General features: G+C 43.5%; 1 protein-coding gene across 1 annotated transcript; it reads left to right on the top strand.

Annotated features, from left to right (window-relative positions):
* Nucleotides 1–7,475: 7,475 nt before the first annotated feature.
* Nucleotides 7,476–13,386, top strand: LOC132589272 (glycine N-acyltransferase-like protein 3). The gene is made up of 5 exons (XM_060261975.1): nt 7,476–7,630; nt 8,162–8,269; nt 10,185–10,311; nt 10,456–10,585; nt 12,247–13,386. The coding sequence occupies exons 1-5, from the start codon at nt 7,553–7,555 to the stop codon at nt 12,656–12,658; spliced, it is 855 nt and encodes a 284-aa protein (XP_060117958.1). The 5' UTR covers nt 7,476–7,552; the 3' UTR covers nt 12,659–13,386.
* Nucleotides 13,387–13,478: the final 92 nt, after the last annotated feature.

Raw genomic sequence — 13,478 nt, 5'->3', positions numbered from 1 at the left:
TGCATGTTTTTTTAATTATAGCTAGGTGTATGTGCACACAATACACTTGTAAAGTGCTTAAATGAGAGGTTTCTGGTTTTTTGGGAATCACTCCCCACCCCCAATGCTCCGTGCTCAGCCATTTTGTAGCAGCTAAAAGTGAACCAAATTGTAGACCACTGTCATAGAACATAAACATCTTATTTAAAACAGTTATGATAACATCCTAGTGACCTCTTCTGAATCATTATGGATGTTTTTATTCTTTTCTAGCTATAATGAGGTTGTGGCTGTATAGTGCTATTCGAGCTGTAGGGCGTAGAATCAAATACCAGGATTAGGGCTGCCAAGTCCAATTCAAGAAATATCTGGGGACTTTGGGGGTGGAGCCAGGAACAAGGGTGTGACAAGCATAATTGAACTCCAAGGGAGTTCTGGCCATCACATTTAAAGGGACGGCACACCTTTTAAAATGTCTTCCTTCCATAGGAAATAATGAAGGATAGGGGCACCTTCTTTTGGGACTCATAGAATTAGACCCCCTGGTCCAATCGTTTTGAAACTTGGGGGATACTTTGGGGAGCGGCACTAGATACTATACTAAAAGTTTGGTGCCTTTACCTCAAAAAACAGCTCCACCAGAGCCCCCAAAACATCCAGATCAATTACCCATCATACCCTATGAGAATCAGTCTCCACATAGGGAATAACAAAGTGCTCAGCAGACGTTTCTCTCCCCCCCCCCCCACTTTCTGGTGACTCTGAAGCGGGGGATTGGCCTCTCTACTCATGAGTTGCTGCCAACTTCTTCAAAGTAACACAGACACACCATTCCAAGAGGAAGCCTTTCAATCAGAGACTGAAGCCTTTGGAGGTGGGAAGGCACATGGTCCTCTGGGGGCGGGAAGGAGCCTGGGAAAGCAGAAGAACCCCCGCTGGGACCTGGGGATTGGCAAGCCTAACCAAGAGTCTGTCACTTCTGTCCAACATAGTATTTGTTCTGTTTGGTTTTATTTAAATTATATCAAAACACAATTGTATCCTGAATCTTATTCAATCTCTGTGCAAAGCTGGTGACAAAGAGTATGGAGTGTCTGCCAAAGTCTCGAGGCAGCAGGAGGAAGGTTGCGGGCCTAACTTGCCTGGGAAATTATACATATTTGTATACAAATGCTAGAAGTGTTTGAAGAAAAATTGGTGAGTTGGAATGTTTAGTGTTGGGGGAAAACATAGACATGGTGGGAATTTCAGAAACTTGGTGGAATTAGAAGAATCAGTGGGACACGGTGATTCCTGGATATAAGTTATATCGAAAGGATAGGGAGGGAAGGTTGGAAGTGGGGTGGCTCTGTATGTCAGAGAGGGTATACAGTCCAGTAAGACTGAGGTCAAAGAATTAGATTCCCTTCTAGAAATGCTTTGGGTCGAAATAGAGGGCCCAAAAGGAAATTTAACTATTGGAGTTTGTTATCGCCCACCAAATCAAAAGATAGCGGCTAAATGTAAAAACTGTGTCGTAATAGGTGATTTTAACAACCCGCAGATTGATTGGGTCAATATGTGTTCAGGTCGAGAGAAAGAGATTGAGTTTCTAGATGCTCTCAATGACTGTGCTATGGAGCAGATGGTCACAGAACTGACCAGGGGTGGGGCGATCCTGGATTTGGTCCTAAGTAATGCCCAAGACTTGGTGAAAGATGTAAAAGTGATCGCACCGCTTGGGAGCAGTGACCATAACGTTATTGATTTCATCATTTGTATAAATAGGAAGTTGCCCCAAAAGACCAGCACAACCACGTTTAACTTTAAAAGGGATAAATTCTTTGAGATGAGGAGGCATGTGAAGAGGAAACTGATAGGAAAGGTAAATACAGTCAAAACTCTTGGGGAAGCTTGGAGGCTATTTAAAACTACAATCCTAGAAGCTCAGATAAAATATATACCACAAGTTAGGAAAGGCACAAACAGGTATAAGAAAAGGCCTGCATGGTTAACAAAGTAAGTAATGGAAGCTGTAAAAGGTAAGAAGGACTCCTTTAAGCGGTGGAAAGCTAGTCCAAGTGAGATTAATAATAGGGAACACAGGCTGTGGCAAATCAAATGCAAGATTGTGATCAGGCAGGCAAAAAGGGACTATGAAGAGCATATTGCAAAAAACATAAAGACCAACAATAAAAATTTATTCAAATATATTAGAAGCAGGAAACCAGCCAGGGAGGCAGTGAGGCCCTTGGATGACCAAGGGGTCAAAGGATTACTGAAGGAGGATAGGGAAATGGCTGAGAAGCTGAATGCATTTTTTGCCTCTGTCTTCACTGTGGAAGATGAGAAGTGTTTGCCCACTCCAGAACCACTAATTTTGGAAGGGCTGTTGAAAGACCTGAGTCAAATTGAGGTGACGAGAGGAGGTCCTACAACTGATTGACGAATTAAAAACTAATAAGTCACCAGGTCCGGATGGCATACATTCAAAAGTTCTGAAATAACTCAAAGTTGAACTTGTGGATCTCCTGACAAAAATATGTAATCTTACATTGAAATCTGCCTCCGTTCCCGAGGACTGGACTGTAGCAAATGTCACCCCCATCTTTAAAAAGGGTTCCAGAGGAGATCTGCGGAATTACAGGCCAGTCAGTCTGACTTCAATACTGGGAAAGTTGGTAGAAAGCATTATCAAGGACAGAATGAGTAGACACATTGATGAACACAAGTTATTGAGGAATACTCAGCATGGGTTCTGTAAGGGAAGATCTTGTCTCACTAACCTGTTACAGTTCTTTGACAGGGTGAACAAACATATGGACAAAGGGGACCAAATAGATGTTGTTTACCTTGACTTCCAGAAAGTTCCTAATCAAAGCCTCCTTAGTAAGCTCAAGAGTCATAGGTCATTTTCGCACTCACCTTAATCAGCAGCGACGACCCTCTTCACCGTGCAGGATCTGTGCGGATTTCGCACTAATTGCCGCGGAGCACCCGGAATAGCCGGAAAGTCCCGGCACTTTTGCGGCGCAAACAGAAACTGCTTTTTGGCGGTTTCGGTTTGCGCCGCAAAAGCACCGGGACTTTCCGGCTCTTCCGGGTGCTCCGCGGCAATTAGTGCGAAATCCGCACAGATCCTGCGCGGTGAAGAGGGTCGTCGCTGCTGATTAAGGTGAGTGCGAAAACAACCATAGAGTAAAAAGACAGGTTCTCTTGTGGATCAAAAACTGGCTAATTAATAGGAAGCAGAGAGTGAGTATAAATAGGCAGTCTTCTCAGTGGAGGATGGGAAGCAGTGGGGTGCCGCAGGGTTCAGTACTATTTTTCCAAATAGCTTGGTGATTTGATAGAGACTTTGAGTCACTGCCTGGCCGCTGTATTAAGCTGGCTAAAAATTAACAAGTTGAAACTGAATCCTGACAAGATAAAATCAATTCTGGCTGGGAAGGATGAAGTCCTGAAAGACATTATGCTTGATCGGGTTCAGCTGTCTCGAGCTGTTCACTGACTCAAGGAGTCTAGGACTAACACTGGACATGGTATTATTGCTGGAGAAGCAAGTTAATGCAGCTGCAAAAATGCCTTCTTGTCTTCAGTTAGCCCAGAAGATGGCTCCCTACCTTGACTTGGCTGATCATATGAACATATGAATCTGCCTTATACTGAATCAGACCCTTGGTCCATCAATTTTTTCAAATCATATGAACACCAAAATCTAAGGAGTGGTCTGTAGTTTCTATATTGATTTTATACTTATCCCTTATTGGGATAAGGGATTTTATACTTATCCCTTATTGGGTAATGTTCTAATTTTAGCTATTTCTTAAACATTTTATTTGGGATGCCTAAATGCTTTTGAAGATACTGTTTTTATTAGCTATGTAACTTTTTCGCATGGGATTGTTTATGGAGGCAGAGATAAATTGTTTTGCATGTTGCTGGACGTGCAGGATTGTTATGAATTATTAAATAAGATTGCATCAGGAAAGATTAAAGTACTAAAACATTCTATACTGTGCAAGCTTTGAGAAGTAGGGTGCATTCACACTATACTAATGCATTTTACATCCGTACTGCCCAAGCCTTTCTCGTCTTACTCTGAAAAAAGTCCCACTATGTTCTTTGGAGCTTAGACAGTAGTAAATGTGTTTGAATCCCATCTTTATTCCATCATTTACTCACTAGTCTAGTTCAGAATTTGATCACAAAGTACTGGAAGATTGCTAAAGATAATTTGAATAATCATAAAACTCATGGGAAGTAATAGTAATGGTCAGGGCTTTTTTTGTATAGAAAGTCCAGCAGGAATTCATTTGCATATTAGGCCACACACACACACCCCTTATGTCATCATAGTTTCACCTAGGGCTTTTTGTAGGAAAAGCCCACCAGGGCCTCATTTGCACATTAGGCCACACACCCTGACACCAAGCCAGCCGGAACTGCGTTCCTGTGTGTTCCTGCTCGAGACAGAAAGAAAAAAGCCCTGGTAATGGTCAAATATTTAAGAAGATATGACAGTGGGATTAGTAAGTAACAAATCAAGCTATTCTTTTTAAAGATCTATGCACATTTGTTCAGATTATATTTTGGCAACACCATGTACCAATAATTTTATGCACTTAAAACACTTTAAATTTAAACAACAAAACAAAAGGGTGCTTCTGGTCTTGCTAAAATGTGGAACATATGAAAAATGAATACTGCTTACTTACATCATTCTTAAGATTTGTTTTACATCTAATAAAAATTGGCCTGATTACTTATCGCTATGCACTTTTCCTACCTTGCTGTGAATTCCTCCAGTATCCCTAGCTGCTATGATTTTCTGCTTGGTTTTTCCCCCCTTTACTTTCCCCTTCCCTTCTGATGATTTTTGTCCAATAATTAACCAAGGCCAGTCTCTGTTACATGTACAAGGGGTGTAGTAGGCCTGTTTCCAGGATCCTGGCTAGTAGCTGAGCCTCTTTTCCTGGAAAAGTGCATGGGGGTATACTGAACGAACACAACTCCACTTTGCCTTTTGCTTCCATCCTAACACCACCAGTAGCCCAGCAGGACAGCCTGAAGACCCATACTCTTCTCATCAGACCAGGCAAGTAAGAAGCTCTTGGGAGCTGCCTACCTTAGAGCAGTTTTTTTTTTCTTTTTTCCTTCTGTGTGTCAAGAGAAGAGTCCATCTCTGAAGTGAACAGCTTCTAGCACTGGATCTAGAAGCATCCATTACATCTTCATAGACTGGATTGGCAAGATTAGAGAGGCTGTGGAGACACTCCAGAACTCTTCAAAGTGTTTGACTCAAGCTTTGAGACTTTGGTGACATCCCCACCCCACCCCAGTATCTGTATCACCTGTTGGTTGTCCCACTATACTTAAATGCTTTCTATAGATCATAGTTACTCTTTTTGAAATAGAAAAGACTCAGACAGCGTCTGCCTCAGAGTTAGAACCTAGTTTCATTTAGGGTAGCAGCCCAGAATCAAAGAGGGTGTGCTTCCTGTAGTTTTAGCAGCAATATGAAGGGGGGGGGGGGAAATGTTGGCACAGGCATAGAAACAGGATCTGTTGAAATTCCCTGTTCTGTATATAGAGAGCTAGAATAGTGCACTGGATAGACTTGGATCAAGACCAGAGAAGCTTGCCACTAGCACATTATATAAAGTGCTTGCCTCTCTGCACCTACTAGCAGATCCAATACTGCTGACTTAGGAAATCGTATATTCACAGAGAATTCCTCATGGATATAACTTTGTTCTCTGCATTCTTCAGTGTGGTGTGGTCTTCCTTTCTTTTCCTCCTTCACTTACTACATTGCCTGCTCCCATCACTCTTAAGCCTACAAAATACTTGGGCTGTTGAGAACATTCTTCAACCCTCTTTGGATCTAACCCTCTGTTCAAATCAGGAACATCTGTCTACATCCTGCTCCAGATGCAATGGCTTGATCCTAGCCATCACATGTTACAAACACAGAACAGGTGCTATTTATTTGATCACTCTTGCAAATAGGTATGCTGCATATGGAAGGAAATTACTTACCAGCTGGTGCCTCAAGACAGGGGTGGCCAAACTTCCTTAACATAAGAGTCACATAGAATAATTCTCAGATGTTTGAGAGCCGCAAAACATGAATATCAGATAAAGGAAGGAAGGCAAATCAATGGGGAAGGAAGGAGGGAGGGAGAGGTGGAAAGAAAGCAATGTTAACTTTAAATGCCTTATCCATTTCACCAGTTGGCTTGGCGAAGTGATTTAAAGAGAGAAATGCCTTTTTCGAATTGGCAGTCGGGCAGTGAGGGCTTCAAGAACCACACAATATGTGTGAAAGAGCCACAGTTTGACCACCCCTGCCCCCAAGAGGATTGGTGAAAGTTCTTTTGCCTAGAGGACTTTGGTTTCATCAGGAATTCCTGACTTGAAGCTGACACCAGAGATTTAGTTACAAGCCAATCTGCTAGTGTTATCCCTGAATGCCCCTGCTCCAGATATCCTTGTATGGGGTTGACCCTCTCAATAAGTTTCATGTACCCATGAAATCAAGCTCAGTTTAAGCATATTGCTGGCAAGCAACAAGAATTTAATGCAAGTAACTTTATATACACTCTAGAGACCAGTTTAAGCTAATCTACAAGCATTCAGTTAGTACATGAGCACAACACCTCTCCAGGCAGCAGGTGTTCAGCCTGCTAACACTGTACACTGTGCCTCAGGTTAGACATTGGGCACGTGCAGTGTTGCACGGGTAAGTTCTCATTTTCCAGCATCACTTTTAAATTGGGTCTTGCTCTTTAAAATGAGGCTGAAAAAGGGGGAGGCAGAGCCCTGAGGGTTATTGTAGAATACAAGTGAGATATTATTTTTAAAAAGTCATAGCAGTACAGGCCTAAATGGAAAATGTGCTCAGGAAGTCTTATTAGAGAACTGCAGCTTTTAAAGCTGAAACAAAGCATTGTTATGTGATCCATTGTTCCATTGTTAACTATGGAGCTAAAGTTGTCTTATAGTAGGGGTGCTACCACCTATTCCTATTTCAGTACTAGGTGCTGACTGCACTTGTTCCCTAATTCTCTTTTCCAGATAATTAATTTTATGTTCAGTTTGTCAGAGGCTTGTAACTACTTAAGAGATGAATGCAGCACTCACTGTTGGGCACAGCAACGCAAGATCCACAATCTCAGTTCATACGAAGCTCCTTAATATCCCTCCAAATATTAAATATCCTATTCAATTTTTTAACCACCATTATACTGGTAAGTAGCCCTCTTTCAGGGCAGGATTATGTCACTGAACACAAAACATACAATCTATTCAAGTAGTACTGTTTTTCTATTATAAATTTGTACCTGCTGCTTCCCACGTCCTTATTGTAACCCTGAACTAAGCCTGCAGTACAGGGCAGATTATAAATCTAAATAACACTTTATAAATACGCTGTCTTTCCTGTGCAGGAGAAGCGTGAGTGCAATATGACTGCAGTGAGGGAAGTAAGTGGGAAGCATGTGGTTTGGTTTTTTTTTTTTGCCCTTCTCCCAAGTTCATCACTCTGCCGTCCTCATCTCCACAGCTTGTGCATACTCAGATTGCTCTGAGGATGCTGGTGTTGGACAACCAGGAGGAGCTGCAGGTGCTGAAAAGAGAGCTGCAAAGTTGCTTTCCTGAGTCCCTGAAGGTAAGTCCTTACCCTCCTGTAGTCCTTACCTCACAGGAACTCACAGTTCCATCGCTAGGTACATTAGTGACCACAGCAGGCCAATTAAGCTAACTGAATGGTTCCTTTGAACACTATCAGGAGCCCAGGTGCTTTACTTTTCTCCCAGATCAACTCTTGCATCCTAGAAACATGAGGGCCCTTGAAGTGGTTCAGCTCCCTGTCTCAGCATCACATGTTCCTTCCAGGTATCTTCACTTTAGGGCTCTTCCCTGAAATCTGCAAAGGAAACAGGGCTGCACCTTTGTTACCATATAGTACTGGATACATTAGAAAACCAAGGCATTTGTTGCTTCTGTCACTGGGTCTTTACAGAAAATGGCAGAGAAAGTGGGCTAGCAATGCACCTTGAGTGTTGCCACTCACCCTTCTTTGTTGGTTCAGACACATCTAGCAAGCAAGCGGACACATCTTGACAGGCTCTCCCTTCCCCACGTTTCTGTTACATTTGTCAAGACAGATGAGACATACACCTTTCTCCTGATTCACCAGGTCTATGGGGCTGTACTGAACATCTGCCAAGAAAACCCCTTTCATCAGGAGGTAGTCGTGGATTCCTGGCCCAGCTTTCATGTTGTCATTGCGCGGCCCCAAAGAGAGGTACTGTCAAAGCTGGGAGCACCAGGCATCTGAAGGAAGGATTGGCTGCTTTTGTTTCTGAAGAAACACGTTCAGTAGAACTGGCTACTATTAGATATCTGGAGGCCCAGAAAAAAGAAATAAATATTTTGGGGGGAATGCTCCCTCCCCCAATTTTGGAGAGTACTGGGGAGAAAAATCTCCTATGAAATATTTTATCTTTTCAAATGCGTGAAATGCTTTTAAAGACATGATGGATTAAGCTCTTAAATCCAAGAAGCATTTCCGTAGCTAGAAGGACACCTAATACCTCATGAGGGGAGTGAGTATGCAAGGTTTTAATTGTTCTTCGATTGTTGCAGGCCTTGCTGACCTAACCTGACTTGTGCTTTGCCTTTTCACCTCTACCTCAAACCACTGTGATACAGACTGAGTAACAAATAGCTTATTGCCCAGACTTCCTGGATTGGGGGAGGGGGGGGAGATCAGGAGGTAGGGCAGAAACTGCACCGAAGCCTCAGAGGAAAAACTGAAAGTTTAATTGAGAACTGAGTTCTCTCTAACCAGACAGCATGTTTCCCCATGGGGGAAATTTACTTCTCTAGCTACTATGGGAGGAGCCTGGTGCAGATTCTAGATGTTAACACACTACCAGATAGGACAGGATATGCACCAGAAGGCAAAACCACAAGCCTCCAACCCAGTGTCAACACACTGAAGAGTCTTGACTGCCATGGATGCCTACTGAGCCAGACTGGTCTTGAAGTGATCTTTAATGGACCGTGCCCACTTCTCTCCTAATTAAAGAGGAACAAGTGCCGTAAAAATCACACATGATCCATCAGTGGTGCAATCACACTGGGGAGGAGCCCGGTGCTTGCGCACGGTATGCAGCAACATGCCATTCACAGCATTTCTTATCTAGCGCAACCCACATCTCTGCTGATCTACAGGCACTTAGGAGACGATGAAGGGGTAAATAAGTTTCCTTCCTGGATGATGCACTTGCGTACCCAGGTCATGCCAAATTACGCTACTCTACCAAGTAAGATCCCCCTAATCAACTACTAGGCTATGGCCGCTTGCTGCTGCTTTGCCCTGCGTTACAGCATAGGAATAAGAGAACCAGAGACCAAAGACTTCAGATTCTTCCATCTAGTGATATAAGCATCAGTGCCCCTTGGGGAGAGAACTTCCACCACTGGTGGTGCACAGGGGAATAAAAGAAATTGCTTGTTCAGAATTAGCAAAGTAATGTGCATAACCAGGGCTTTTTTTGTAGCAGGAACTCTTTTGCATATTAGGCCACATACCCCTGATGTAGCCAATCCCCCAAGAGCTTACAGGGCTTTTAGTACAGGGCCTCCTGAAAGTTCCAGGAAGATTGGCTACATCAGGGGTGTGGCCTAATATGCAAAGGAGTTCCTGCTACCAAAAAAACCCCCTGCGTATAACTACCTTAAAGGTTAGTTCTGCTACAGTGTCAACAGCACAATAGCTTTTACCTGTATAGCAGCATGTGAAAGGGAAACCTAGGAGACAGGAAGTGTACAGCCATAGGATGGGGGGGACCACACATAGGCGGAAATGGCATATAGAATGGGAGAGAAGTAGCAGCCTTGCTGGCATAACTATTTGTTTCTAGTGAATCCATAGGTAATAGCAAATAGGCATCAATGTCACTTGCATACATACTGTTCATGCAATACTTAGTAACAGAGGTACTACCAGGTGCGGGGAATAATTTTCTCATCGCTGAAATATTGCATTATGAATAGAGGAAATTTCACAGCAACGGTTTGGAGTTCCTGAAAAAGCTCCCACTTGTAGAGGTGTCGTGTGACAAAATAATCTGGAACACCCAGAGGAAGCATGTGCAAAGGAATGTTCTTTCCCCCACTCCATTCCAACCTCTTCTTTGTGCTCTTGCTCCCAGAAAGCTTCATCGGAGACCAACTACTTTGCCCGATCCTGTGCAGTTTTCTATAGGGAGCTGGATGCCTACCAGCAATTGGTTAAAGATACAGATGCCGTTGACTGGGGCCAAGAATTCCTATTGCACGGTAAGACTGCTGGGCTTCAGGAGCCAAAGTTCAGTGCATGTATGTACCAGCGCTACCAAGTATAGTGTTACAGTGTATGCATGCACACACCCACTCTGAACCACCCGTGTTCATACTCACCCCGACCTCTTTTCTACTCCCCAGGTTTGCAGGATGGTGTGTATCAGGTGTCTCAGACCCTAGCAGCTGTGAAACACTTCTCTGCAAAGCTGGTGTCTCAGACTCGGGTTTTTGTTCTGCAGAAGCCCTTGAATCTGTCCACTACCACATCCATGTACGTAGCATTCGTAACTACATGGGTTAGGTGGCAACAGTAGGGAGTTGCTGCTAGACTTGAAACTTAAAAAGCAATGGAGACCTCACCTGCATAACCACAATGACCAGGGAGCTGAAGGATGGAGAACACTGGTTTTATAAAGGAAAGTCTAGGTGTGAGCTGCATCGTAGGTTTCTGAAATGGTTACAGCAAGAGTCCGCCAACCTTTTGAAGTCTGTAAACTCTTTTGGACGTTGGCTGGCGAGTGCCAACCGAAAATTACTGCTACAGGAGGCAAAGTCAAATACAATACATCCTTCTTTCTTTACAAACTAATGCAGAAGGTGAATAAAAAGAAATGAAGGAAAGGGGGGCGGGGGGAAAGGGATTGGGGATTTTTTTTTTGCTTAAAAGATGAAAATGGCAGTTAAGGTGGGGAAAGAAAGCCTGATGGGGAAATGGAACCAGAAGCACAGGTGCTTATCAGCCTGATCCTCCAGTGACTGCAACTCCTATTGCAGTTGTGGAAACGCCTTTCATTTGAATGAGGGCAGTCAATAACAAACCTAGTCTTACAACGGCCTCCTGTCAACTTTCTGAAAAGCTGTTTGGGTGCCAGGGGAAGTACTGGTGGACGCTGCATTGAGAAACACTAGATTTTTGTTCCAGGGATAAAGTGTAGTCCATAATAACCCTTAGCCTTCAGTAGGTTTTTATACACAAGAGTTGCAATTCCAGGAAAATATTAACAGGGATACATACCTCCTTTGCAGGGTTATGAAAGGCAGTTAGCAATGTTCAGTGTGAATTCTGGAAGGGTCCCTTGCTCAATAGGGAGTGGAGTTTGAGTAATAACATCCATGTTGCTGAACAGAAAGGATTTTGCCTTCTGAGAGGTCAGCATCCCCGACAGTAAGATGTAATCAGTCTCCTCATTGCACAGCTCTGGTCTACACTGCAATGAGTCCATTATACTATCAGGGGGTTTTTTTGGAGCAGGAAAGCACAGGAACACAGTTCCGGCTGACTTGGCATCAAAAGATGTGGCCCGATATGCAAATTAGTTCCTGATGGCATTTTTTCCTACAAAAAAAGCTGTGTGAAATAATGGTGATGTCAGTGGTGTGGCTTTATATGCAAATGAGTTCCTGCTGGGCTTTTCCCTACCCAAAAAGACCTGCTAACAATATTTGCACAGCAAAGCTGTCTTCTGTACAAGTTGCCAATACTTCCAAGAAAAATTCTGCTAGACCAAGAACAAAAAAACACCATCAGTGGCAAATAAAATACTGATGGTGGCATAGAGACTGCACCTAGAATAGGGAGACTTTAATATCTTACAGTAACATATATGCCATCCAAATACATACTGCTTTTACAGTACATTAAAGCAGGATGTTATTGTTTTTAGTCTTTCCTTAGACACAAGACTTAGCGATCTCATTCTCCTTATTAGCAAATATAAAGCTACCACCTTGTTTCACAGGGCCCAGGCTGCAACGGTTCAGATATGTTTTTGTGATTTTTATTGAAATGAGATTATTTTTCCTTATCGCTATTTGGCAGCATCCAGATATTGACAGCATACAATCAAATGCATTTAATGTGGCTTGCCTGTACCCTTCAGCACCTTATTTTCGCTTCGGCAGATCTGTCTTAACCTCCCGTTCCTTCTTCAGGGCAGGCTCAGGGCTGAAATTCTCATCCCTCAATGTGACCCAAGTCGCCCTGCTGAATGACACTTGGAGCGTAGGTGGCAATGAGCAGAGCCTCCAGTACTTGACGCGACTGATCAGCTCTTTTCCCAGTAGTTGCCTTCTAGATGCTGGAGGATGTCCGATCTCTTGGGTGCTGCTGGATCAGTTTGGATGTTTGACCCACGCTTACACCATGCCAGCTCACAGGGGCAAAGGCTACATTCAGCAGGTGATAGCAGCACTAGCCCAAAAGCTAGAGGAGATGGACTTCCCAGTGTATGGGGATGTCCTGGAAAACAACGCACCTATGAAGAAGGCCCTGCAGTGCCTTGGGGCCCACTTTACTTCTTGCTTTTTGTTCTATGACCTGCATAGCCCCAGGGCCCTGCAATGAGAGGCGCCTCAGATTCTAAGTCATTGGAAGCACCCTAAGCAGCCCGATTCGGAGCCTTTGAAAATTATCTAGTAATAGTAGAACTGGTTGTATTTCTGTAGCAAACTGTTCTTCAGCTGTCAACACTCAGGGTTTACAGTGTCACGGTTAATCAAATCAAAGAAAGCCCACCGGGATGTCTGAAATCTCTGCTTAACCAATCAAGAATGCAGCTCCCCATCTATGCTCCCACGAAGCTCTTGTGATCTCCCTCCCATACAGCTGTGGCTCAGTGGTAGAGCATCTTGCTTCGCATACAGAAAGTCTCAGTTCAGTCACCACCATCTCATTAAAAGGACCAGGCCGTAAGTGACGTGAAGGCCTCTACACGAAGCCCTGGAGAGCCGTTGCCGGTTTGAACAGACAACAGTGACTCTGATGTACCAGATGTCTGATTCAGTATAAGACAGCTTCATGTGTTCATGTTTCAGGGTCCGATAATGTCTGATAATGAATGTCTTTGAGCAGTGCTTTAAGGAAAATCAGTCTTTTCTTCTAGGGGAATGATATTTTGACATGCAAGTGCCCAATCTTGGGCTTACTTACACAGAAGCGAGTCGCACTGCGTTCATGGAACTTTCTCCCAAGTAAAGGCATAAGTTGATGCAAGTGACTGTTGAGCTATGTACTATTACAATACTTTTAACTTTGTGGTGTTCAAAATCTAATTAAAAGATAGATTAGTTGTATGCATTTGTAAAATGCAAACTGGGTTGAGATCGCACCCCAACCCTTGTGGTCATTCAACGTAAACAGCATGCCATAAGGACTCGTGTGTGGG

The sequence above is a fragment of the Heteronotia binoei genome, chromosome 21 (genome assembly GCF_032191835.1).
Source record: "Heteronotia binoei isolate CCM8104 ecotype False Entrance Well chromosome 21, APGP_CSIRO_Hbin_v1, whole genome shotgun sequence".
Lineage (NCBI taxonomy): Eukaryota > Metazoa > Chordata > Lepidosauria > Squamata > Gekkonidae > Heteronotia > Heteronotia binoei.
Note: the sequence above shows the minus strand (reverse complement) of the source record. Positions and strands in the feature narration are given on the sequence as shown.